Raw genomic sequence first — 26,524 nt, forward strand, 5'->3', positions numbered from 1 at the left:
ACCAATAGTACAGACATGGAGAGAGTAAAAGATAAAAGCCCCCGTGGTCTCCCACTCCGGCCAGCTCACTGTGAAGTCTTGGGTATACATGTTGCTAAATGTTTTCTATGCGTGGACAAACTTACATAATTCTATCTAGTGCATTTACTGTTTTTACAGAAGTGAGATTCTACTGTGCATATTGTTCTGCAACTTGCTTTTTTTCACTTATCAAAGTGGCTTAAGGTCTTTCCGAATCAGCCCAGATTGAAAGGGCTCAGCTATTTTAATGGCAGTGTCACAGTCCGCTGGTGGCTGCCCCGGAGTCCGTCTGACAGTGCCGTACTGAGGGACGTTCAGGCGACTCCGGGTTTTTGCCATCTCAGTAACCTACGATCAGGATCCTTGTTCCTATTGAGCTCTTTAAAAGCTACACTCGCATCTTCTTTTGTCTTCTCAGAAGTCTCACTTATGTGACTCGAAGACCAAAATGTGCGTTTTCTTCTTTCGTCCCTCAGAGGCGGAGAGACTTTCTCCAAATGGTCCTGGATGCCCGACATTCTGTCGCCTCTGTGGGCGTGGAGAACTTTGACATCGTCAGACAAGTCTTTTCCTCCACCAAATCCACAGCAAATCCTTCTCAGCGACACCAGCCCAGACCCCTGTCCAAGCCTTTGACTGTGGATGAGGTCGTGGGCCAGGCCTTCATCTTCCTCATCGCTGGCTACGAGATTGTCACCAACACCCTCTCTTTCGCCACTTACCTCCTGGCCACCAACCCTGACTGCCAAGAGAAGCTTCTGAGAGAGGTGGACCGTTTTAATGAGAAACATGTGAGTACAGTGGTCCTTGTGAAATCCACAGCACAGTTGATTTTTGTGTTCATAGAAGCGAAACCATTTTTTGGTAACTGCCTTGCTCAAATCATATTCTAAGTTTGTAAGATGAAATAGGGCCATTGCCCACCTTCTCTGTCTCTGTGGGTTAGCAAGGAAAATGGAGTATTCAGAACAACAGAAAAAAAAGAAAAGAAAAAGACAAATAGTGCACATACCTTCACTTTCTGGGCCTGTCCTTGAAACCAGGCCTGGCTTGGGAAAGCTGTAGAGTCTTAGCAAAGAGTCAGGGTCAAAGGACAGAGGTGGGAAGGCGGTGTGGTTTCCCCGATGCTCTGACTGTGGAGTCGCCATGCTCCGGGAGGCAGATGTGAGCTAGAAAATGGAGCGGAGTTGGAAGGCAGGAGTTAGCAGAAGGATGGGCCAAGGTGAAGTAGGAATGACGATTGGGTGAGCCCTGAGGAGGAGGGCCGGAAATGGAGTAAAGTGAAATGGGGCCAGTCAGCGCCAAGTCCACATTCTGGATGTTCCTTCTAGACGGGGCCCCTGTTTGGTGGACTTGAAGCAAACTTTTAAAGGGAGCTGAGGTAGGCTACTTTATCACTTCTTTTTTTTCTGGAAGCTTTTGCGTGTATTACTTCAACTTATGAGATTTTCAAAGAAAATAATTTTAAAAATCTGTGCTTTATAAAGGAAGACCACCATAAGAGAATCCTTTCCATTACATTCTGATATAATTATCAGTGCATTTGCAATTTGGGGAGATGGCCTGTTCTGTTATTGGAACCATTAGAATTTTTTTCATATATTAAACTGAAAACTACTTCTCAGAAAATTCCACTTCTTTATCTCTCTGGGAAAGTAGATGCAAGCTTAGCCTTTCTTCTCCAATGCAGTTTTCCAATATTTCTGATCTGCGTTAGCTGTGTTACTAATTGCCTCAACTTTTGGCTCATTACAAGCTCACGGTCAACTTAAAGCCCCACGACGTTATGACATCTGCCAGCCAGGTCTCCTCGATCCACGGCTTGTACGATTAATTTTTTGAGCCTAGATGCAAGAGTTTATATTTATCCTTATTATTGCTCAAGTCAGTCAAAATAATTTTGAATCTTGATTCTGCCATCTGTCATATTAGCAGTTCCTCCAGCTTTGTGTCATCTGAGACTTGCTAAGCATGTCTCCTATTTCATCCAAGCCATTGATTAAAATGTTGAACAGGACAGGGCTTCCCTCCAGGTTGACATTGATCCATTAATCAATATTCTTTGGGCATGGAGTCTCAACAAGCCATGAATCCAAATAACCTACTACCCATTCCCACCACCCATCTTATCCTGTTTTATGGTAGTTGTTGCGGTTTTTTTTAAATTGAGGAGCAGGGGGAGGGATCGAAGATGACTGGGGTACATTACTGCAAGAGAAATAAGGGGAGCTGAAGGGCATGTCTATTAGGATGCGTTTAGTGGTGGGTAAGAAAACCCCAGCCCAAATTGATTCAAGCAAAAAAGGTGGAGGAGGGGGCACTTCTTAGTAAAGATCGTTGAACAACTCAGGAATAGATGTGGCTTCAGGCAGGTCTTTATGAGGTCTCAAAGATGTGCTCAGGTCCCAGTTTCTCCCCAGTTCTCAGCTGTGCTTCCTTGGTGTTGGCCCGTTCTCAGTCTTGATCTCCTCTCGAAGCCCCAGGCAGCCTGCCAAGGCCGTGGGACTACAGGCCTCCTTGCTCATAACCAAAGGAGAAGAGAGCCTGTGGCCCAAAAGTCTCAGAAAGTGTCATGAGGTTCCCTCTGATCAGAATGCTTAGGTTACTGCCCATCCTTGAACCAACTATTACAGCCAGAGAAATGCGAGCACCGATGGGCCTATGCCGGTCAATTCCACCCACGGGGTCAATCATACTCAAGTCATAGGACTGAGAACTTGCGAGAGCATCTCCCAAACGAAGCTCCAGATGCTATGCCAGGAAGGTGGTAAAGGCGATAGAGGGGATTCAGGCCCCTGGTCTCAGATAAACCGGGAAGCAGGTCAAATTAAAGACTTTTAAGCATCTAGAGAGCGGTCAGCACTGGTAGAAATGGCAGTGGGTTGGAGAGGGGGCCACAGCTCTAAGAGGTCGAGTCATGATCCTCACCTTCAGGGAATTTAATTGCCAAGTGAAAAATAGTAAGTAATGTCTATAAAACAGTACGTCCCTTCCAAATAAAACCCTCCAGGGCAATAGAAGGCAGCAAATAATCAAGTCTACATGTGTGGTGTCATTTAAGGAGCTGTGGGGCTCTGGGAGTCTGTCCCACCAGCACCGTAATTACATCTGACTGTGTTCATCTCCCAGGACGACCCAGGGAGTGTTTCCATAGGCTTCCATTCAAAAGCCCTCACGAACACAACCCCTTACTGTGACCCAGCCTGAACTGACCTTGACCTCAAGGAGGATGATTCTGTCATACCAAACCCTGGCCTCCTTCAGATCCTCCAGCCAAGGATGGGCGGGCCTTTCTCCAGAGGTTCACCTCCCATGGGGCTGTGCAGAATGTTGCAAGGCACTGAGATTCCATGGGCAAGTAAACAGATTTTGGTAGGTAAAGCTTTTCAAACTTTAATGTGCATAAAACCATCCAGGAAAATTATTTAAAATGCAGATTCCAGGGCCCTGCCCTCAGAGGTTCTGATTGCATAATTCTCGGGCGGGGCCTAGGAACCTGCAGTTTTAATAAACATCCCAGGTGATTTTGACACAGGTGGTCCCTGGTTTCTCTTTGAGAACACAGCCTTAGAGGGGTCCAGACCCCTCTCCTAAGAAGAAACAGGCTCCAAAGTCTTGCCCCAGCCATGTAAACCCCCAGGTCATTTCCTTTCTCTAGGTAACAATTGGGATGGTCTCTGAGAAATGGGAATACATAGAGGTTGTCTTTTTTTAAGAAATAAATTTGGTAATCACAATAGTGTTAATGAGTGTATGGCCTTGCACATGGTACACAACCAATGAATACTTGTATGTTCTCTTCTTTTCTTTTCTTTCTTTCTTTTTTTTACTATAATCAGAGTTCTGTTAATATGGGCCATCTGTCAGGACATGGAAATGCAGATTAGATGTTCACACATTAGATATTTTCCTGAAAATATTCCTGAAACTTTGCATGTAAAGTATGACTTGTTATAATTTTCCTGCTGGTTTCCATTCAGTAAATATTTCTTGAGTGCCATTTAATGCCAGACTCAGGCTCCAGATCCTACACCCAAGGCTGTTCTGACCCAGCTCTTCCATGACATCCCTGTGGAGCCCCACACACCTCAGAGATGGCCTTCCCTTGTGTTTCTCAATGAGATCACAGGATTTGAGCTCTAGAGCTTCTTTTCCCTGAGCCATATCCTTTTACAGCAATGCCTATGAGAATCTGAGGAAAGCCATGTCCCTCTCCCTAAGAAAAAAAGTATCTGTACTGTATCAGTTAGGACTCTTTCTGTTGACAGCCATAGAAAACTCAACCCAGATTGGCTCAGTGAGTTTATTGATCCACATAACTGAAAATTCCAGAGAGGAGTGCTGCCTTCAGGTATGGCTTGATGCAGGGGCTCAGACTCTGACACTGGGACCCAGGTGGTTCTCTCTCCTTGTCTCTCAGTTCCAGTCGCCCTGGGCATACTCCATTCTCAGACAGGATCTCCCCTAGCAGGATCTCCTCTAGCAGTCTCAAGACAGCTGTGTAACCAGTATGTTGAGCAGTCTGCACTAAGTGAGGTACAAATATGGAAACGCTTTGTGTTTTCTCCAATTTCTTTTAAATGTGTTCTAATGAATCTCCTTTCCGTTTCCTTGATGATAGCTTGGGACTGATCTCAAAAGTTTCTGGTCACTTTTAGGCATGAAAAAGTCCAGACCAGTCTGGTCCAGTTTAAGACTTCAGTCCTAGATCCAATTTAATGCTCTTCCATCTCCTTAACTCAGGCTGACCTGTGGCCTGAAGAAGCTTCCGTGGGGAGGCCGTGTTGTCCGCTCTTTCACCCTCCTTCCTCTCCTCCCCCGCCCCTCTGGATCCCCTTCTTCTCCAGGAGGTTAGGGCCATTGAACCAAGCCCCCAAATCCTCCCTAACGGAGGCTTCTCTCAGCGCCTTGCTGCACTGGCCTCTGGAATGGAGCAGAGGCCAGAGTTATCCAGAGGGTTCCTGGGACCTCCCCACCACACAGTTCCCTGATGAGGAGCGGCTCCACTTCTACCGCCAGCTCCTGCCCCACCGCTTCTTGGTGCCGGTGTCTCCTGGTGGCAGTCAGCCCTCCGGAGCAGCTTCAGTGCCTTTCACAGTGTCCATGTGCCTGCGGGAGACACACATCTTGGCCACACCCATGATGGCTGCTTCCTCTGCTGTCCCCTCTCTCCGCCCTAACATCTCTCTCGGCTTACTTTTCCTTTGCTCAATTAGGCAGAGGGACATGGAGATGTACATGACAATTGAGCCTGCAGACGGCAAATGAGCAATTCTGCTGCATCAGCAGATGATCACCAGGAGAATGAAACGCAGGGCTCAGGCAGCCGCCCCTGCTCTCTGAGCGCTTCTATCGGAGACCCCTTCCTTGGCTCGGGGCAGGGAGACACTCTTCGTACACTGATGACTCCGTGCTCTGACAAGTTCTCCTGATCTCTCTCTCTTCTCTTCATAAGCTGAGGATTGGGGTGGGCAGGGTAGGTTCGGGCCCAGCGTGAAGAACCCACTCTCTTTCCCGAAGTCTCAGAAAGTCTCACGGCGTCTCGTTGATGGTGATTGGGTCGTGAGCCTGCCCCTCAACCAATCACCAGGGCTGAGGGGAATATGATGCCCTGATTGGCTTAGACCTGGGTCACTGGCCCCATCCCTGGAGTTGGTGCCTAGGCGGGGCCTCACCTGAACCACCCAGAACTCAAATGGGGGCGGGGTGGATCCCCAAACCTCTGTTACGGAAGTGGGGTGAACTGCTGCTGGTTGGCCAGAAAACAGTGTACATAGAATCTGTGGTCCCCAGATTAGAAACTCTCACTTTAAGATTTCTCGTTATGCTCTCACGCTCACCTTTCCTCTGAGCTTTTAAAACCCAGCTTTGCAAGTCTGAGGTCTAAGTCCAACAGTGCCTAGTACTGCCTTCTCTTTTGATCTCCGAAATGATGCGCATGGCCTGCTCCCGGGGACTTCTTGTAAACGATGTGGCCGCTTCATACCAAGTGTCCTGTGATTGCACAAAGCCAGTCATTCCTTATTGGTCAGAAGGAAGCTGCGGCCTTACTGCATCCTTTACCAGGCAAGATGTGAAATTGTCAGCGGTGAATGTCAATAATTCATGTGCTCTGCTTTTAGCAGAACTAAACTCCTGGCACATATAAGGATACTCGAAGGTCTTCCTTCACTATTAGGGATTATCTTGATACGAATTTTACAACGCACCCATCCTGTCCCGTAATATCCCGTCTCACACCACCTGTTAGACCCAAGTGGCTTTGAAGGTCTTTCTCCTTTCAGGGTATAGATTTCTGTTCCACTTTACCATACAGTTATAATCCACTTTATTCTTCATGCCTCCAGACTACTTCATTCTAGGCCACATATGTTTTCTTCTAAATTATCTGGTTTTGGAATTGTGTCTGGCCTCCCCTCCTCTTGCCCCACCGTCAAAATTCAGCTCAAAAGCTTCTTTCTCAAATCACCCAATCTCTTGGAGAGCTCTCTCTTTTGCCCATGTTTCCTTAGCCGTATTGAAGGGGAGGTACAGTCATTAAATTCAACAGTGGAAGAGCAGGGAAAGGTTTGTACCACTTGTAAAATTGAGAAAATTTTTTAAATTAAAATTATTTTAATAAGACTTTTGTAATGTGGATGTTTCATCGTGTTCTCCAATATCTAATTTTGAAAAGGATGAGAGGGGAAAAAATGACTTCTTTCCATATAAATTGTTTTTGCTATAGCTTTAGCATTTCACGTTGAAATTATTGACTTTTGATCTGGCTAAACCATTCTCTTTTCTTCTCTTTGGTGCCGGACTGTGCCAGCCAAAATTTATGACCCATTTTCCTTCTGCTTAATTGTTGTTATAAATCTGCTGTGCAGAACCCAGTTGTAAATTTATCACAAATTGGACCAGATTGATATACAGCCTCTCTTTAGGATAATTTGAAGAGAGTTATGCCTTAGAAGGAAGGCAAAAATTCTTAGACCTTCTCTTGAAGAGCTGTTTTTTAATCACTATAAATATCTAATTAAAATACAACTTACTCTTTCTTTTTCTCTTAAGGATAAAAGACCATTCCATGCTGAGTATTTCAGCTGATTAGCTCATGCTGCTAATGTGAGCAAGGTTGAGGATTTGCTCCTTGAAGCAGCCAGAGAATCTCAAAGGAAAAAAAGCATATTCTGTGGCTTCAAAAACACAAAACAAAACCAGCCATTTTGCCCCTAATCAGCTGTTTCATAAATATATGTCCTTTGTCACAGGGGGTGGGTTGGGGGGAAAAAATGTGACTGGCTTACCACAAATTCATCCTTATTATGGAAGAAAGAAATATCTCCCAGTTTGGATTCCACTCAGGGTCAATCTTCAGGGTCATTTTCACACAGGGTGTAAGGCATAGTTGACTCTAAGCTTCAAGTGAAGCACTGGAAATGGGTTTTTCCCCATCGAGAAGGTTTCCTCCCCTTTGCCCGGGCCTGCTGGGGTCCTGCTGTATAAAGTTTAGCGGGAGCAAGCTCAGGTGTTCCCTGTTGGGTCAAACACTCAGCCACACTTCATGAGGCTTCGTGCTTCTTCTGAATGCTTCCTTTTCCTACAGATCCCCTGGTAGTACAACAGAGCACAAAGCAATGAGGTACCAGGAAAGAGACAGGAACAAAGACCAACCTACAGCCCTAAAGTCAAATTATGAAACAAATGCAACAACCGGGGCACCAGCAGAGTAAGATGAGCGGCAAGAGACTGTGGTGCCAGCCACCCGGTGGGCCCTCTTAAAATTTAATGTGCATGCAAATCCCTTAGGGATCTGCCGCCCTGCAGGTTCTGACTCAGTGTCTGGGGTGGGGCCTAAGGTTCTGCACTTCCAACAAGCTCCCGGGGGATGCCAATGCTGCCAGTTTATGGCCGACATTGTGAGCAGCCAGGTTCTAAACCTTAAATACTGCATCTCCCTCGGTTGTGATGTATGTTGCAAGTATTTATTCCTAATGAGAGTTAAAGTGTTGACGTCCTGCAATGATTTACCTTTTGTTAATAAATTAAAACAGGTTCAAAATTATTCCAAGGGTAATGTTGCTGCTCTCGCTAGATTGAGTGAGGGATAAAGTGATGCAGGAATTACCCAATCGTAGGTGTGTCTTTAGAAGCGTATTGCCCGTAATCCTAAAATCATCTTGCTTCCTTAAATAATTTTCTCCAGGGTGGGAAGCAAGGGGAAGTTTTTGAGTTGATTGAAAGTCAGCAAGTCATGCTGTGTCAGGCGTCCCACATATAAAGTGGAGAAAGATGGGCACGGCTGTTAGCTCAGGGCCAGTCTTCCTCAGCAAAAAGAGGAGGATTGGCAGCAGATGTTAGCTCAGGGCTAATCTTCCTCAAAAAATAAAATAAGAAAGAAAGTCGTTTTCAAGGCAGATAGAGGTAGCAACCAGAGCCTTCTCTCAGGATGTGCGTGTAGAGGGGGGACCACACACATCTAACAGGGACACGCCAGGCTCGACCTTTTAGGCAGGGAGCTCCATCGACACCATAAGCTCTCCTAATGAGCCCTTAGTGTATCCGGGAGCTTTAGGACCAATTGAGAGGCCACGTCAAAGTACTGTGGTCAAAGAGAACTTCCCTGATGCTATTTCCCTGGGGCCTAGAGCTCCTATGGGGGCAGGAGCTGCAGGGGGGAAGCTTGGAATGTGTCCAACATGCCCACTTTCTGTCCTTTCTGCAAGTGTCTGTCCCAGAGAAGTGACCCTGTCACCCTTCCCTGGCATCCCAACAACTAATCTCAGAGCAGAGAAGCCTACAGGAGGCCTCTCTGGGTGCGCACCTGGAACTCCATCCTGGAAGCTATGATTGGTGCCTACTGCTACCGACGCACCAACTCCGGAAAGGAAGAAGGAAGCCAGGATATTAGACACTCTGTGCCCCATCAGTAGACACCTCAAGAATCCCCAAAGCAAGGTGACCCGTCAACCAGGATCAGGTAGCAGAGCTCGAGTTTTTAACTGCGCATGTGATTATTAAATACACATACCACCCAGGGCTCCAAACTCCTCCACATTGCCTGGAGGCATCCAGACCCCGTGCCCACGTGACCCACCCTGACTTTGAACTGCTCCCAGGGGCCTCAGCAGTGGCAGCCGCACCCCCAGTCCTCGTGCCATTCAGGAACTCAGCGCTCCGCTGAGGACCCCTGCCTCTTCCTCTTTCCTCTCCCTGCTCGTCCTGCCCCATTTCTCGATTTTCTCTCCTCTCTTCAATGTTCACAGCACTATTTAGTCTTCCTGCCCTCTTTCTTTCCCTTCTTCTTGTTCTGGTTCTAGTGCCAGATCCAGAGAGACACGGAGGCTTCCTTGCTCCACCTATGACCCACCGCCCACTGGGAGCCCTTGGCCATCCCAGAAACCTGCAATTTCACACAATGACGTCCCACGTGTGTGCAGGGAGAGTGTCAAGTGGGAGGCGAGTTGAAGAGCAGGAAGGACTTGCAAGCGTCTTTTCTGGGCCGCCTGGCTGAATCAAGTGGAGCACTTCAGCACTTTGAATTTTTAGCAATTAACGCTCTGAGTCCCCCTCAAGTCCCTGCAGAGCAGTTCTGTCTCGACAGAGGGACAGGTGACCTGCAAAGAGATGTGCCTCCCGGGAACAGGCCACACCAATCGGCATGTACTTGGTGCCTTTCATGTGGCAACTGAGAGTATTTCATACTCACTATCTGGGACTCTGGAGGGGCCAGGCTTTGCCAAGCAAATAAGCTGGTGGGGTCAGTTCACATCAACCCAGAAAAGCAAGAATTGAAAATAAACTTGGGCGAGTGAGCTCCACAGGCGAGGCCTTCTGTGTGTCCACTCCACATTGAGCTAGACTCCCAACCAAGTGGCTCATTTATGTAACTATTGCTCAAAGTGTGGGCTCTTAAAATAACATAAATATGGGTTTTATCCCCAACAATTAGCTTTTGGAATAAAAGAATAAACAGACACACTCTTTTTGTTAACTTCACTGAACTCGATTGAGCAAAGCCACTTGTATACCCGTGGGGTGGGGACGTCAGGATGGTGTCATCTGGTGCAAATTCAAAGATTCCTGCTCCCTGAAAACCTTTCTCCATTAGCCCAGCACTAGGCTTAAATTTTCACCACGAGGAGTTTCCTTTGCTTCAACACGTTATCCATTATTAAAATGCCATTCCTCTTGGGAGGACCCATATAATCAGTCCCCACCAGGATGTGAGCCCCCGAGAGAAGGGACTCTCGTCTGCTTGGCACACTCGTACATCCCAGGGCCTCCAACAGTGCCTGGCACATGGGAGGCATGTGACAAATGGGTGTTGAATGAATGAATGAACGTTAGTTCACTTCTTCTATTCTAACTGGAACTTCTCTAACCGAAAGCGAATTTGAGGTGGGGAAGCGTAGGAAGGCACGTAGGAGAAAACACATGGTTTCAGCATCCTGGAAGGAAGGAAGTAGACAGGAGTCAGAGAGAGAAGGTTATGCTGAGGGAGATGCAGGCAGCACTCAGTGGTCCCCACAGTCCTACAACTGTGCTCACACAGGGCTCCTATGGGGGCCAGAACCTGTCATGCCAAGGAAAGGAGGGAACCTGGGCTCTTAGACTCCAGGGGGATCTTAGGGGACATCCAGGGCAGCCTCCCACCCAGGACAGATATTGGAGAGATCATGCTGCTCCACTTGAATGTTCCCAAGAACAGGGAACTCACTACCTATCCTTGAGAAAGTTCTTCCTTATATCGAGTTGAATTCTGCCTTTACTCGTTGTCCACCCACACCCTTGTTCTACTCCTCTCCCAGTTCATGATATTTGTCTACTAGCATTCAGAAAACTAGTAGTTTCTGCCTGGGGGGTAAGAGTCATTGGGCATCTCAGAGACAGAGAGAGGAAGGGAAATTGGGAAGTCAGTAGAGAATAGCGACCTTCCTAAAATGTTTGCTTGTGACCCAGGCACTCCATTTACTCTAAGTTTTCTAGTAAGTCTGTTTTGCCCCAGGACTGTGGGCAGCCTTGTATATATATTTATCATTATGTTTTATAACTAAATATGGTATGTGTGAAAATATCAACCACACGAGCCTGTTAGTCCAGGCATACAAATCTGCCAGATCAGAAAGGATGTTTCGCTCCCCTATGAATTGCAGTGTGTGAGGTTTATGAAGTTAAGCACTTAGAATTCTGTCTTTAAAATTTAAATATTTAGATTGGGTCTCTAGGACACAAAAGGCAGTGCCTGTTTCTCACTCGCTTAATTTGATTTTTTTTTTCTTTTTGGTAGCACAAGTTGTTTTTCAAAGCCTCATTCCTTGGATGTTCCCTATAGGAGGAATGTAATTAAACTCTACTGGCCTCCCCCTGCTGGGACCAAACTGGGGCCAGAGCTGTAGGAAGCGTAAAACAGATAGCCTGCGCAAAGAATCCTTATTACACAGACGAGAAGAGAATCCATTTCCCTCTGGTTACGAACAAGAAGCTTTAGAAAGCCACCCAGGCTCTCTCTGCAACGGGCTTAGTCCCCAAGACATTTTAATTAGCAATTTAAGACTAGAAGGAAGAGGATAAACTCTGCACCTCCTTAGCTATAGGCAAGACGTCAACTCGATGAGAAACTGGTTCAAGTGGCTGAGGAGAAGGGAGCTCCGGAGGGAGGATGATTGCTGAAAAACAACAAACTTTTTTGTGGAAATGGCACAGCCGGTTTCCTGGCCTCGTCCTCCACTGTGTTTGGGGTCCCACTCCTCAAAGGCAACAGCACTGGGGGCAGGCACTGCCTCTTGCTGGTTGCAGAGTCAGGAAGCTCTCGCTGAGGGAGGGGCTCCCAATCACACTCAGACCAAACCTAGACTTCCCTCTGACCCAGGAGCACTGCCACCCAAAAGAGGGGGCCCCAAGAGGTGGATGTTAGGCCCAGCCCTGCCAATGGCGCACATGGGGACACTGAGCAGCCACTCTCTGGCGGTGTGACATGGATGACAGGTATAGTCTCTTTGTTCCTCAGTTTTCCTGTCTGTAAAATGGAGATAGCAACAGGATGTAGCTCATACAGTTGTCATGAGGCTTAAGCGAGTGAATCCACGTTTGGTTCTGGGCACAGTGCTGGTGTGCGCACACGCTCTACTACCTTCCCCCGCTCTGTGCCTCAGTTTCCTCATCTGTAAAAGCAAGGGATCAACCTAGACTCTTCTCTGCTGGCAATAACGATGCTGCTGCTGATTGGCTGGTTATATGCCAGGCCCTCAGCTCAGAACTTCACCTGCAAAAGTTAACTTGATCCTCACAGCAACTTTATGAATAGGAACTGTCAACATCCCCATTTAATCAGAGCGCAGAGAGAGGCTGTGTTAGTCAGGGATCTCTGGAGGAGCAGAACCAATAGGAGAGAGAGAGAGACTTTTAAGAATTGGCTCAATCCGTTGTTGGGACTGGCAAGTCCAAAATGTGTACGGCAGCCAGCAGGCAGGAAACTCAGGCAGGATTCGGTGCGATCTTGGGGCTGAATTTTCTCGACTGCAGGAAACCTCAATGTTGGCTCTCAAGGCCTTCAACTGACTGGATGAGGCTCATCCACATTATGGAAGGCAATCTCCTTTACTTAAGGTCAACTGATTGTAGATGTCAGTCACATCTGCAGAATACCTTCACAGCAACACCGAGATTAGCATTTGATTAAATAACTGGGAACGACGGCCTAACCGAGTTGACACAAAAGATTAACCATCACAGGGGCGTCGAGAAGATAAATAACTTGTCAAAGGTCATGCACTTGGAAGGGGCCTGGCTTGGACTGGAACTCCCATTTTTCGACCACTTAGTTTGTGTTCTTTTCAGCATTGTCTCTAATATTCAGTGATGCGGTGGTTCTGAAGCTATTCCTGGATGCTGTGGTGTCCTGCCTGACTGGTGGCTCAATGATGGCTCTGGCATTTCTATTAAGGGGGGGGGGGTTCCTGGGCTGCCTTGTGGGGTGGGGAGCCTGAAGCTGTGCTTGCACCACACTTTCATGGCATTGAGAAAATGCCATTTGTCCAGGCAGATGGGGGCACACATCCTCATGGGTCACCTTTGCCGGCACCATCTTTGACTTGTCATCCCTAAGATAATATGTTTTGCTGGAAGTTCCTGGGTTTGTTGTGCCTTTTTCCCCTCCTTCTGTGACTTTTTATGGTCCATTCTCTGAGTTTCTGAATTCTCTTTCTTCATGGCCCACATGATGCGAGATGAAGAATACATGGGCAGACGCCCCTACATCCCTGGACCCTTACCCTATGTGGCAGGAACATTCCCGAAATAGAGACACCGCACCCCAGGGATGCTCTCTACCTCAGGAGACACCCATCTGGGTGCTTTTCGCACTTTTTTGTGAGCTGCTCTTGTCTCACTCATTGTAGAAAGTTCTTCTCCAGCCATGCCAGGCTTTCTCTTCGGGTTCCATGTCCTTGGAATTTTTCACGAGTTGCACTTCCTTGTAGTTCATTTCCATTGTGTTCTTTGATGAAGAGTGTGAAATGTGCATCTGAGACAGTTGTCTTGCTGCCTAATTGCCAGCCTGGCCCCCCTCTTCATCGCTGGGGCCACAGAGGAGAGCAAGCACTGTCCTCTCCCTCCCTGTGTCTCTGTGGGATGCCAGGTTTGATGCTCTCAACTGCTGCTATGTGTCATCTTCATCTCAGTTTAGAAAAATCCTTGGGAAATGGTCGGGAGCGGGGAGCAGCCTGCATCCTGAGACTGCAGGGGGGCTACTGTCCTTCCTGCCAGGAAGACGCTCATGCTGCCTGACTCCTCCTGACAGCTCCACTGCGTGCAGCTGCTCCCCTCCGAGGCCGTGAGAGCAGGACCACCTGCCCTCCCCCAATTCCCAGAGTCTCTGACTGAAGGAGGCGAGGCCAGGGGTCATAGAGTAGACCCCAGCCCACCTCAAGGCAGACTCTGACTTCAGGCAACTAGAGACTTTCTGACAGTTCCTTCTCCTATCCACTTGCCACTCAGACCAAGGGCCCACATGCCAATCAGTGCTCACGAGCAGCCAGGGGTCTTCCTATGTCCTTGAGAACTTCTGAAAATGGCAGATGCTTGGGATCCACCCCCGGAGATTCTGATGTCATTGGCCTGCAGCAAGGCCCGGGTATTGTGCTTCTTTAAAAGCCCCTGGGGTGATTCTAAGAAGCAGCCAGGGTGAGGAACCATTGCCATACTCCCTCGAGGTGTATATACAAACTTAACTTTAATAGTGACCTTGCATTTGCCTTATTAACAACATGGCTAACTTTATAAATACTCTGCATAAGTACTGGAACTGCTTTTTGCTTTTTAGAAAAGTTACTCCTCGGGTCTCCAGGAAGTAGTGGGTTTTCTGTGACTGTGCTGTGGTTCAGATCCAGCCCAAGCAGAGAGCCAAGAAACAGACGCCTGGCAGGCCCCCCGAGGTGACCACTCTGGGGATGCTCAGCAGACCAGCCTGACTGAAAGCATCTCTTAGAATCATAGTCCTTAAACCTGGAGGAGACTAAACCCAAGAGGTCATGTGGTCTGTGCCCCACCTCCAGGAGCACGAGGGGCTATTTCTCCATCTTACACACAAGACAACTGAGGCCTAGGGAGAGTCTCATGGGCTGTAAGTTCACTCAGAATTCAAGGAGTGTTTCTAGCTGCCCAGAGTATCAGAGTATCAGTCTCTCTCTTTATCTCTGTCTCTCTCTTTATCTCTGTCTCTCTCTCTCAGTTGCTCCCTCTCTCCCTCTCTCAATGTGTCTCATCCTCTCTCCTTCCTCTGGAAAGCTCGTTTAATCATGCTCCAGCCTGGCTGCAAATTACTGATTTGTAGACCTGAAAGATGCTAATGATGGTGGCCACCACCGTCATCATCGGAACAGTAAACATTTATGGAGAGCCATAATTATTCATAATAATTTTTATGTGTTAAATAACTCTGACCTGACTCTATAAAGAAATAGGCCCTGTAAACAAGAATAATACATAAATTAGAAATCTCCTAGAAGCTCCAGGACACACGTACCATTCGGCAGTTTTGTTTCTGGGCTTGATTCACTGTGGGTCACCTGTACCATATCAGCGGGCAATGCCCCGTCTTCCCGGTTCTCAGCCTGTGGCCTGTGGCAGTTGTAACTCTCTGCTGTCTGCATGGGCTCTGGGAAGGTCTGCCACAGAAATACCCCATTTCCAACTTGTTTGTATCAAGGAGTGATCCTTTGGGATCAAGTATTCAATATAACTAATATATAATAATTATGATGGGAGGAAGAAGGATTACCATTCATTGAACACATGCTCTGTGCCTGGTGCTGGGCCAAGCAATTCTAACAACCAATTTGATATTTTCTAAATATAGAAAATATTTCCCATTTTAAAGATTAAGAAATCGAAACTCAGAGAGGGACCGGTCCAGTGCGGCAGTGGTTAAGTTTGCACGTTCTGCTTCTCGGTGGCCCGGGGTTTGCTGGTTCAGATCCCGGGGGCAGACATGGCACCACTTGGCACGCCATGCTGTGGCAGGCTTCCCACATATAAAGTAGAGGAAGATGGGCATGGATGTTAGCTCAGGGCCAGGCTTCCTCAGCAAAAAGAGGAGGACTGGCAGTAGTTAGCTCAGGGCTAATCTTCCTCAAAAAAAAAGAAATTGAAACTCAGAGATTAAGTGACTGGCTCCAGGTGGAAACAGAGCGTAGGTCTGAACCCAGATCCACTAGCTCCAAGTTCCTTGGTGCTGTCTTGGGAATGGCATGAGATCTGTGGTAGATCGTTCTGTGAGAGCAGATGATTGTCCAAAGTGGTTTAGCAAATATCTGGAGACTTTAATGACCATTTTGTTAGCGCCGTGATAGCCAGGTCTCTGTCAGGGTGTTGAGAAGTTCCCAAAGTCATTTCTCCTCCTCTCTTGGCTGTCCCCTTCCAAGTGGTATTTGGTTTTTGTTTTGTTTTGTTTTGTTTTGCTGAGGAAGAGTCATCCTGAGCTGACATCTCTGCCAATCTTCCTCTATTTTGTATGTGGGTCACTACCACAGCATAGCCACTGACAAGTGGTGTAGGTCCACCGCTGGGAACTGAACCTGGGCCACCAAAGCAGAGCACACCGAACAGAACCACGAGGCCACGGGGCCAGACCCCCAAATGGTATTTTTAACTTGGATCTTTGGCTTCGAGAAACTAAGAAATTCTAGTAAGTCAAGATGTGTCAGTCTTAAGCATAAAAAAAATAATTTATTTCAACAACCAATAAACAGATCAAACATAAAAATCCATAGGAAAGGAAGAAAAAACCCTAAGCCAGAAAGTAGACTATTTCCTTTTACTTAACGTTTGACAAATTTACATTCTCCTTGTCTGCTCTCGGGTGTCTTAAAATAAAATTCTATCAGTATTTCCATGTAAAAATTTTTTTCCTGTGTAAAATGCACCGTATCAGGAATTCCTCTATTCACTCTGTCCCTTGGGTTTCAGACAGACAGTTTCTTCCTTTGGGAATAATTCGTATGTCAAATCTGTCATTTATCACTGTGTCTAGTAGCATTTTTCTCCCTGTCCCTCAAAATTTAGCTTAAAGCCCACTTAATAAGGTCTGTAGGTGTCCTGACAAGCATCATTCTCAGGCTCCATGAGATTCCTGGTGATATAAGCCGTAATCTAGCAAAATAAATCCTGTCCATCGTTGGCATCTAAATAATATCCCATTAAATGGCCATGTGTCCTTTCTCTTCTGCAACTGGAGGGCAGGATGAAAACGCCACTCACGCCCCCAAATCTTATTTCCTATGTCGAACTTCAAAGCCTTCAGAGGTGCAATACAAGTTTCCTCTGATTAGTTCATTCTTTTCCACGTGAATCAGCCGAGCTGAGAACTGGTCCACAGGTTTAATCCCATCCCTGCTGGTGCTCCATCTTGGAGAGAAATTTCCAGGAATCAGCACCTCCCAGTTGTCCATGCCAGGTCAGTAGAGCACTCTCCCTCCCCAGCTGGGAGAACCAGTGACCAAGAAAGCAACAGATTTCCCCCCTTGGAATTTGTCTTCCTTAGTCATTTCTGAACGTTGGAGTCAGCAACCTTAGAAGGAGTTTCATTTCACAGCCCTTCCTCCCCCTCCTGCTCCTTCTCTCATTCCTCCTCCCTCTCTCCTCCCCTCCTCCCTCCTCCCCATCCTCCTCCTCTTCTCCCTCTCTCTCCTCCTCTCCATTCTCCTCCTCATCCTCCTCTCCCCTCTGCCTTCCCCTCCTCCCCTCCTCTTTCCCCTCCTCCTCCCTTCCTCTCCTTCTCTTAGGCACAAAGACATGCTTCTGCTCAGCTGTTGACACCATGAGCGCAGGGTCCTCTTTGTCATCACATCCAGACACACAGTAGGTGCCTAGTATTAGCTGAATGAATGAATGAAAGCTAAAGTTGAAAGATCATTCAATCTAAGCCCTTTATTTTTGGCAGATGAGGAAACTGAGGCAAACGACACCACCCAAGATCACATGGTTTTGGTGTGGTGTCCTGACTCCCAGACCCACGCTCATTTCTCCATGTGTTCTGGAGCCTGTCACCCTCTCTCGTAAGACCCAGCATAGACAGGGTGCCCTGGCCAGGAGGCTCCATCTTCAGAGCAGGGAGAGTTTGCACCTGTGATGGGGGAGCCACTTTGACTCCTTCCTCAGCATCTGCATTTTCCCTTCAGGATGAACAGAGTCCTTTGCAATTGTGTAGGCCTCATCTGCCTTCCTCCCTGTGGTCTCCGCTGCCCACAGCCTGTCTTCCAAGCCTGGCTGGCATTCTTCAAAGATTCCTTACAGCCATCTGGCTCCCTGTCCCTTCGAAGCTTCTGGTCTCTGTACCACTTCGGAGGATGTACTGTACCCTTAGCAAGATTTTACCCCTCCCTCCCACAACGGGCACTGGCATCTCTTCCATGAACAGTATTCCACAATTAAAAAAATAATAATAATAAAAATTAAAAAAAAAATACTGGTGGTGTCCCAGGAGCCTCCAAAAGGATGACAGTGATCAGTTAAAAAATTAAGCAAATCAGCCTGAAGATAAGGCGTATCTATTATGCTCTGAATTTTATATTAGCCAACTGGCAGACATTTCTATGGCTGAGCTATAGAAGATAACAGCAGAAATTGCCTTTTTCTCTTTGTTTATAATCACCAAGAAATGTGAAGGCACAGAGAAGAAAAATCGAATGATTTCCCTTCTCGCTTGTCCAGTCAAACTAACCTGCATATTGCACAGTGTTTGTTGGCGGGAGTCTGCTAACCTCTGGCTGAAAAGCGGGGATGTTCCCTCCTGGTATTTCACTGCCAACCTGGTTTCTTCTGAAAGGCATTAAAATGGAGGGAAAGCAGCCTCTGGCCACTCACTGGGAGTGTTCCTGAGGATTTTAGACAGACCATAAGTAATTCAGTGAGTCACTCACAAAGACCCCGGCTCTGTGTGTCTGTGTCTGTGGCTGCGGCATTCACACGAGCCAAAGCGAATCAGCGCCACCAAAATGCAGAGCAAAACTCTTATCAGAAGGTGTCATTTTTTTCTAAATGTCATATATACAATTTTTATTGGAGCGTGATGACAGATAGTGAATAACTTAACATAAATTTGCATAATACAATACAGCTGTTAATTTATGATCATATTAAAGCAAAAAGTTTTGTAGTTTGGGGCACTTAGAAGTCTTAATCTTTTGAAACTTTCCCTTCTGCTTGCTGTTTGTTTATTACTTACTAAGAGCTGCCGGATAAAACGCAGGTGTCTGGTTAAATTTAAATTTCTGATAAACAAGGAATCATTTTTTAGTATAAGTTATGTCTCATGCGATATTTGGGATGTACTTATACTAAAAAAAGTTCATTGTATATCTGAAATTGGCATTCAACTGGGTGCTTGTATTTTTATTTGATAAATCTGGTAACTCTATTCTTGCTTCATAAACACCTTAAGCCCGACTGGCTCCTTGCTGGCGGGGGGAGGGGCTGTTGTCTAGGGAAGGGCACCACCTGCTGGGACCTTGGTATCTCTATACAGAGTTAAAAGGATCAGATTATAGAGGCACCAGCGCAAAGGGGGAAACTGAGGCAGGCAATACACCTGAACTTTCCTGGCAGCACTGGGGGTGTTAGAGCTATGTTTTTCAGACTTCTTTAACCACAACCCATAGTAAGAAATACATTTTATAATTCAACGCAGTACACACATACCTACGTAACTGAAACAAAAATTTTATAAAACAGTATGTCGTCTTCCGTGTGTAATACACTCTGTGCTCCATTCTGTTCTAATTCACTTTCTCAAATGCTAGTCTTCACCCTGTAAATTGAATTCACAATTCCCTAAAGGATCATAGCCCACATTTTGAAAAACAGTGGGTTAGATGGTTACAGCTCAGGAAAGTGAATGAGGAGATTTAAGAAATCCACTTTACAAATGAGGAAGCGTGTCAGATCAATTTCGGGACTTTCCGAGTCCATTTCACTAGTTTGCGGCCAAATTAGGAAAGGAATAAAACTCAGGCCTCTCAACTCCCCAGCCTGTGTTTTTGGTTTCGTTCTCCCACACATTCTGGTACCCATTTTCCTGGTCTCCGACTTATAACACACATTCTGGGATCTACACTTTTTTGTTTTATTATATATAATGATATGACTTCTATACCATTTTATCATCACTTCGTATTCTTCTAAACTTTCCAAGATTTATATCATTTCTGATCTAAACTGATTAAATCATTGCTAATGGCATCCCCGTGACCCGCATCAGCATTTAGACTAATCCATCTTGGTACCTACCCTTTGATCTTTAGCATCTTCCTGCCCACTACCCCCAACCTTGTCTCACTATTTGGTGCCCCAGGAGATCTGTACAACTCATCTTCCATGGCTCTCCCCTGATCCTGGCACCATCAGAGATGTAAGAAAAAGGTAGGAACGGTGACTATTGTTACCATTTATTCTCCCTAATCTATGAAGTTGATAGAGTATTTATTATATATTTTTTTAGAGTTGAGAAAACATAGGCACAGGCAGGTAAAGTGTCTTTCTCAGGGTCACACAGCAAATACAGAACTCAAGTCTTCTTGCTGTAACTCTTATGCTCTGGCATTAGGACCTGGGGGCTGCTGAGCCGAGATGCCTGCGAACAAGTACACTGGCACGAAAAAGACATCAATCCAAGAGATATCTATGTATTTTATATATTTTTCTCACATACTAGGTCTAGATTTTCAAACCACACATGGAACTTTCTGGAATCTTATAATCATTCAGTTTACTCTCCTCTAGATCCTCTGCATGGCCCCCCGCTCTACACTTACTTTTCTCCAGGTATGATAGACAAATTTTAAAGAAATGCATGGTCCCCAGAGCACCTGTCCCATTCCTCCGCTCATGAGTCTACCAGAGTGCATCCTGGCTTGCAGAATCCAAATTCAGGGGTTCCTTCCAATATTTTTATGAGCTCACTAGTCAATCAGTTACACGGAGAAGTCGACTTGGCGCTCTCCCTCCATCCTGTGGAAGGAACTTGTCATTGGTTCCTCTCGGCGCCAGCAGGCCCTGCCAGAGCAGTGGTGGCCAAGGTGGTTCTGTGCCACCCCACAGGGCCCCGCAGAGAGGAGCCGCCTCTTCACCGAGGGGCGAAGCAACGACACACAGCGAGACTCACAGGCGGCACTTGGCAGGTCCCACGGCCCTTTCACCGATTTTATCTTCACCCACCCTAGACGGAGCTAGGCCAACGGCCAAGAGCACGGGCTGGGATCAGACTCCCTCCTCAAAGCCAAGCTGAACCCCTGAACCGACCGCGTAACCCCAAGCCTCAGTTCCCTCAAGTGTTAAAAGGGGTTAGTAACCATACCTGCTCTGTTAGGTTGGGGCTGATTAAATGAGATAAATATGCACAGTGTTTAGCACAGAGCCAGGCACCTAGTGGATCTCCAGAACATTCATTTTTATCTTGCCATTATTGTTTCAAATCTGCCTGTTATTTCCATTTTACCAATCATCTCAGAAACCCTAAATAGACACGTGACTTTTTCACATGTCTCTCCTCGCCCTGCTGCTGAGCCTCTGCTCCCCAGGGTCTCAGCCTGTGCCTTCTGCTCCCCTCACAAACAGAGTCCCTTCGCTGCTACTCCTGGGTACCCCCTGCATGGCTCCTCAGAGTTGCCCTCCCTTTTGGCTCAGAACTTTTTCTATCCTCCTTCCCTTCTAACAAAACTCATTCTTTTGACATCCCATTGCCCCAAGGCACTATTTTCTGCTAGGAGCCAAGAAAATAATGACCCAGTTACCAGGATCTGAGGACTTGGAAGGATTTCAGGGATTGTTGGTTGATCCCAGCAACCAAGGCCCGAATGCCCTCTTCTAGGCCACTGCTGGACATCAGTCAGCCAGCCGACCACTCCAAGAAAAGGGGCTCACCTCTTCTATTTCACGTGGCTGGACCTGACCATTAATCCATTGAGCCATTAATCCATTTCCCTATAGCCTCCACCCATAGGGTCAAACTCTGGGAATAACCCTTTATAAAGTTGGAGACTATACTCTCCGGTTTCTGCAACTTTTCCCTGTGTGGCAGAGTTTCACGTCCCCTGCCCATCTAAGTCCCCCTCCATCTGACTGGCTGTGTCCCTCTAGGGGGTGACACACCTGGAGTGGAGGCTGACCCCAGGTGTGGGCTGATGGTGCGAAGGACAGCATGGTAACTGCTTCCATGGGAGTCGCCTCCCAAGGCCAGAGCGACCTCAGGGTAACCCCATTAATAACCCATCATCAAGTTATCTTCCCTGAATTTATCAAAATCTATCTCAATTATTATAACCCTGTAGAGTACTAAGCCTTATAAATTTAAAATACACTTGTTGAAAAAGTTAATTCCTTTTATTTGTGCCCAAAAATTAACTCCTTCAAGTACTCTGGAGCTTGGAAAACAATTTCATACTTTCCTCTCCTCAAATCTTTCCTTCAGAACACTTAAGCTGTTGTGGTTTACACTTACTGATGGGACTAGTCTGATTCCTTCACTGGACAAGAAGCCCCACGCTGGGAGGGACACCCCATAGCAGCCCCAAGGCCCAGCAGAGGACCTGGGGCGCCTGGGGAATGAGCACCTGAGGCATGAGCAGGTGGACCACTCTTACACACTCTGACCCACCTCCTCTGGGCCAACTCCCTCCCTGTCGTGTGCCGGACAATCGAGGGTCCTAGAACTGAGGTCCAGGATGGGGCAACATCCAGGAGCCTGTTCCCAGCATGGTCTCATGGTGGAGCCTGGTCCCCAGGTGTGGCGTGAGATGACAAGTAGGTGTTTGAAGAGCATCTTCAGGGAGAAACTAGGTCAGAGAGTTGGCCAGACCTACAGAGAGGTGGTCAATCTAACCAAGCTGGTCAGAGGGGAAACCCAGGGCAGCAGCCAACAGGATGGACATGTGGAGGCGGTACAAGGCTGCAACTGCAGGAGCAGAGAGGGCTGGCCGAGGACCCTGTGTGTGCCACACATTGTCAAGTGCTGTCCACACACCAGGCTTTTTGCCAACTACAACTTTATGGAGGAGGATTAGTATTATCCTCATTTTACTGGGTGAGAAACTGAGGCTGACAGTTAAGCTGACCACAGTCACATGGTTGGTAAGGGCTGAGACACGAATGCGAACTTGGGCAGAGTCACTGCTGTGCTGTAAGCACTGTGTGACATTGACTGCCAAGGCGGAAGTTTGAAGTGGAAAGCAAGGGGCAGACCCTGGAAGAATCTCCCAGGCTGTCTGTACAGAGCTGGACTTTATATAACATTCCAAAACCATGGGCTTTGGTGACACCCTGGGAGCTTAAAGGTACAGCGAGAGCCAACACTCAGCCCACATCTCCCTCTTGGCTTCTGGCAGGGATGTCTCAAGGTCCTTGGGTGATTCGGGGGGTGCAGCTGTGCTGTGAATCAAAACACAAGAGGAAGCTGCTCTTCCCCTGCCCTCTCCAGAGCGGAGCCCAGGGGCCCAGGGAGTCCCAACGGGAGTCTCACTTCCACTCCCCCAACTGGAGCTTCCAGTCCACATGCTCTGAGGGAGAGGTCAGAACGGGTCGGGCCGGAGGAAATGTGCTCTGGCCAAGACTGACGGGCAGTTCTGGTAACCGGGCACAGAGACTGGACGTGGCTCTTTCGTTGGACTGCATTTCAGTCTTTTCAATTTGCCTGGCCATTATTCCTACAGGAACACTCAGGACCGAAGGACTTTCCTTGGCCATATACATGGAAAGCCTCACCTGGTGCTTCCCGGCTTAGCTCACCCTAAATCAGTTAAAAGGGCCTCTGAGCCTGAAACAGTCACCTAAGTAGAAAACACATGTTCGATTATAACACGATGCTTTTACTAAGACGACTCATCAGAAAGAAAGGTGATGCCCAGGGATATTAAGAGCTCTCTGAAATGAGTTCCAGACGTTTTTGCTTTAAATCCATATGATGGTTGCCCTATTTTTAATTGATCTTTTAAAAAAACCATCGGGACACTAAGTAGTTTGGGATCCCAAAGATCCCGGCAGGTTGACAGGCCACCTCTGCCCTGGCCTAAAGGACTTTATGGGTCACGGGACCCAGAGCTTAGAGGGCAGTGTCACTGCCATAAAGGAATGATATTTTCTCATCAGGCAGATTTTACCAGTTTTACAAAATTCGATACCCAAACTAGACACCCAGCCCTACCTACCATTGGTCTAAGTTTTTGGAAAGGACTCTCTTTCCTCAAATCACTGGGGAAGCGATACCAGCACCCTGTGGGCTGGGCAAAGCAAGCGACATCAGAAGGATTTCTATGGAAGCGGCGGGCGCCCCTCCTCCTGCTCTAGTTTAAGTCCATTTCCTCCTGCCCCACTCTCAGCAGAAATTAAGAACAGCTGGGCACTGTGCTATTTTCAGTAAACTTTGCAAATATACTGGTTGGTCTGGCCAGGACCCTCAGGGGTGGCCCCCATTGGCCCGGGGACAGTTCGTGGAGCGATTGCTCTTTGAGAAGGAGCCAGGGCCAGCTGAGGGCAGTAAGAGGAGAGGGGTGAGCAGCCTGGGTTAGGGAGCCGCCCTCTGAATTCAACTGCAGAGACCGTGGAGTAGAGCATTGGCGTCTAGTGGGCCCGGTGGGGGCGACCTCCCCAGGTGCTCAGGGAGATTGAAGATCCGAGGCAAAGGACCATGATAAGGCAGAAACTCTGCATCTCTAACACTCCAGGAACAGGTGCCACAGAATTCTTCTCGGCTTTCTCTCCCTTCCCAAGGAGCCACCCCACGCCCTTGCCTATCTAGGAGGAGATTGGCCCCCACGAGCCCAACCACTGTGCCTGGCACCGAGGAGGACCCGCGAGGTCTCTGCAAGGGCTTCTCCCAGCTCAGCTGGGCAGAGACCCCACGGCACCCTGCCCGTCTCCTGGGCCTGGGCTATGAACACTCAGGACGCACAGAGTCCTTCCACCCCTGCCCACCCAGAGCCTCCCTCTTCCTGAATTCTCTGGTCCCAAGCGGGCCCATTTCTCCGCTCCTGCCTGGGTTCATGTGCGCCTTATGAAGCACCTGCCTCTGACTGTTCCCTCGGCCGCTCCTATGCTGCAGTCACGTAGCATTTGGAGTGGGGAGCACATCCTCGCACGTTCTGCTTGAACGAGGAAGAGAAAAGGCTTCTTTTCCTATTCATCTCTGCTTGGCGTTGTTACAGTTTGGAATTGGGCAGACTTGGGTTTCACTCACTCGCCCCTCCGAGCCCCTATTTCTGCCAGGCTCCACCGTGTCTGCTCGCTGACCTTATGCACAAACCCCTCTGAGCCTCAGTTTTCTCAGCTGTAAAAAAAACTCAATGAAATGATACAAGGGAAAGTCACGCTGGGCTTGCCCCACAGGACTCCCTCAATAAACACTCAAGGGAGCTGCAGAACTTCCCTTCTTGTAAAGAAGACATCCTTGGTTCGCTCTCTGCCCCTTCCCCCAGGCCAGGCTTTCTCTCCCTCCTCCCCACCTTGCACTCACATCTCCCCTTCCCACACACGTCACTCAGGGCCTTGGCTCTGAGAGGAGATGCAGAGACATCAGCAAGGGCAGCGTCTGCATCTGGGGGGCGCAGGGGTGTGCTTTGTCCCCGCCTAACTCTCCTCTTTCACGAACGCATAAATGGATGCAGCATTTACAGACAGGATACACCAGCTGCAGCATGAAAGCTGCCAGCAGCCTGTGCCTCCTGGTGGAAGTGGCAGCACTGAGAGCATGGAGCTGGAGGCGGCAGCTGGTCTCCCAGATCTATTTCCTGTGTGGTGGCACCTGACCCTCGTGTCTCCCTGCGAGCCCAGCCTCCTGATGTCTGCCCGGAGGTCATCCTACCACCTCGGGACCCAACCCCTGGGGCCACGTGTCCTAGACTCTGCAGGGCTGTGAGGCTTTCAATCCACAAGCGCCATCACCTTGTGATGGGCAGGAACTAGGGCCCTGCACACGGCCCATGCCCAGCTCAGCCATGCCCATCCGCTCAGCTGCTTCACTGTCCCCCTGATGTGGGAGCTCCTCTCTTCACCCCCACAACCGCCCCTCTCGGTCAGTGGCTGCGGACTTGACCCCTGTCTGCCTGGACCTATGATCCTGCAAAAATCCCTCTGGCCAGCTAATCCCGCCTCTCAGGACCTCTTGGTGTGACGCAGTCACCTCTGGCACCTGGAGGGACCCCAGTCTGCCCCCGCCTTATGGTTAGGTCCCTTTGAGAAGCCTCGCTACTCAAGGCTTCAGGGAGAAATGCAACGAGGCCGTGAGTGAGCCGTCCCGTGAGGCACGTCCTAGGGAGCGGCAGACACGGAAGACAAAAGAAACAAACGGTTCCTGAAGGTCCACGGCCAAAACAAATTGCCGCAATTAACGCGTGCCAGCGCCACCATAGATGCGCTGAGACGCGGTGGGCGTGAGGCGGAGGCATAAACCGCAGAGAGCACGCGCTCCATCAAGACGGCGATAAATGGTGCGGCTGGGATGGAGCTCGTTTCAATTTTGTTCCAAAACCTTGTTTAAGTGCTTTATTGTTTCTGTGTGAAAGAACACAAGTGCTTTGTGAAAACTGCTCTGGCATAATCCTCCCCTTCTCCGGGAAGTCTTTCCTATGCCCCCAACCCCCACCCGGAGCAGATTCCGTGGCGCCCACGATGCCGCCTCCATGTTCCCCCGGGGCGCACGCTTCCCTCCATCAGAACCTCAGCACCACAGTCCGCTAGGCTTCTCCCTGCAGGGAGCCGGCAGTGCCCACCTCCACCCCTCCCTAGAACAACCCCGGGACACAGCAGGTACCAGGTGACACCTGGCCCAGCAGAATGATTGTCAGGGTATGGAAGAGGCAGTCTGTGAATGTGAAGGGAGTCCCAGAGGTTGCTAAGGCGACCTTGTAGGACAGGTGAAATTCTTGTTAGAAAAGATCTTGTTAGAGAGATTCCTTAAATAAATAGATACATAAAATAAACGCATAAAGACATAGGAACACATACACAGAGAACCTTTTCTCATGGGGGCAGGGGA

At 48.2% G+C, this 26,524-nt stretch overlaps 1 protein-coding gene across 1 annotated transcript in view; it reads left to right on the plus strand.

Annotated features, from left to right (window-relative positions):
• The window catches only part of TBXAS1 (thromboxane A synthase 1), a 143,908-nt gene that overhangs the window by 93,214 nt on the left and 24,170 nt on the right, over nt 1-26,524 (plus strand). Inside the window, exon 9 of the mRNA XM_046668769.1 lies at nt 498-812. Within this exon, the coding sequence (XP_046524725.1) occupies nt 498-812 (315 nt within the window). The remainder of the gene's footprint in view (nt 1-497; nt 813-26,524) is intronic.

Source organism: Equus quagga, chromosome 8 (genome assembly GCF_021613505.1).
Source record: "Equus quagga isolate Etosha38 chromosome 8, UCLA_HA_Equagga_1.0, whole genome shotgun sequence".
Classification (NCBI taxonomy): Eukaryota; Metazoa; Chordata; class Mammalia; order Perissodactyla; family Equidae; genus Equus; species Equus quagga.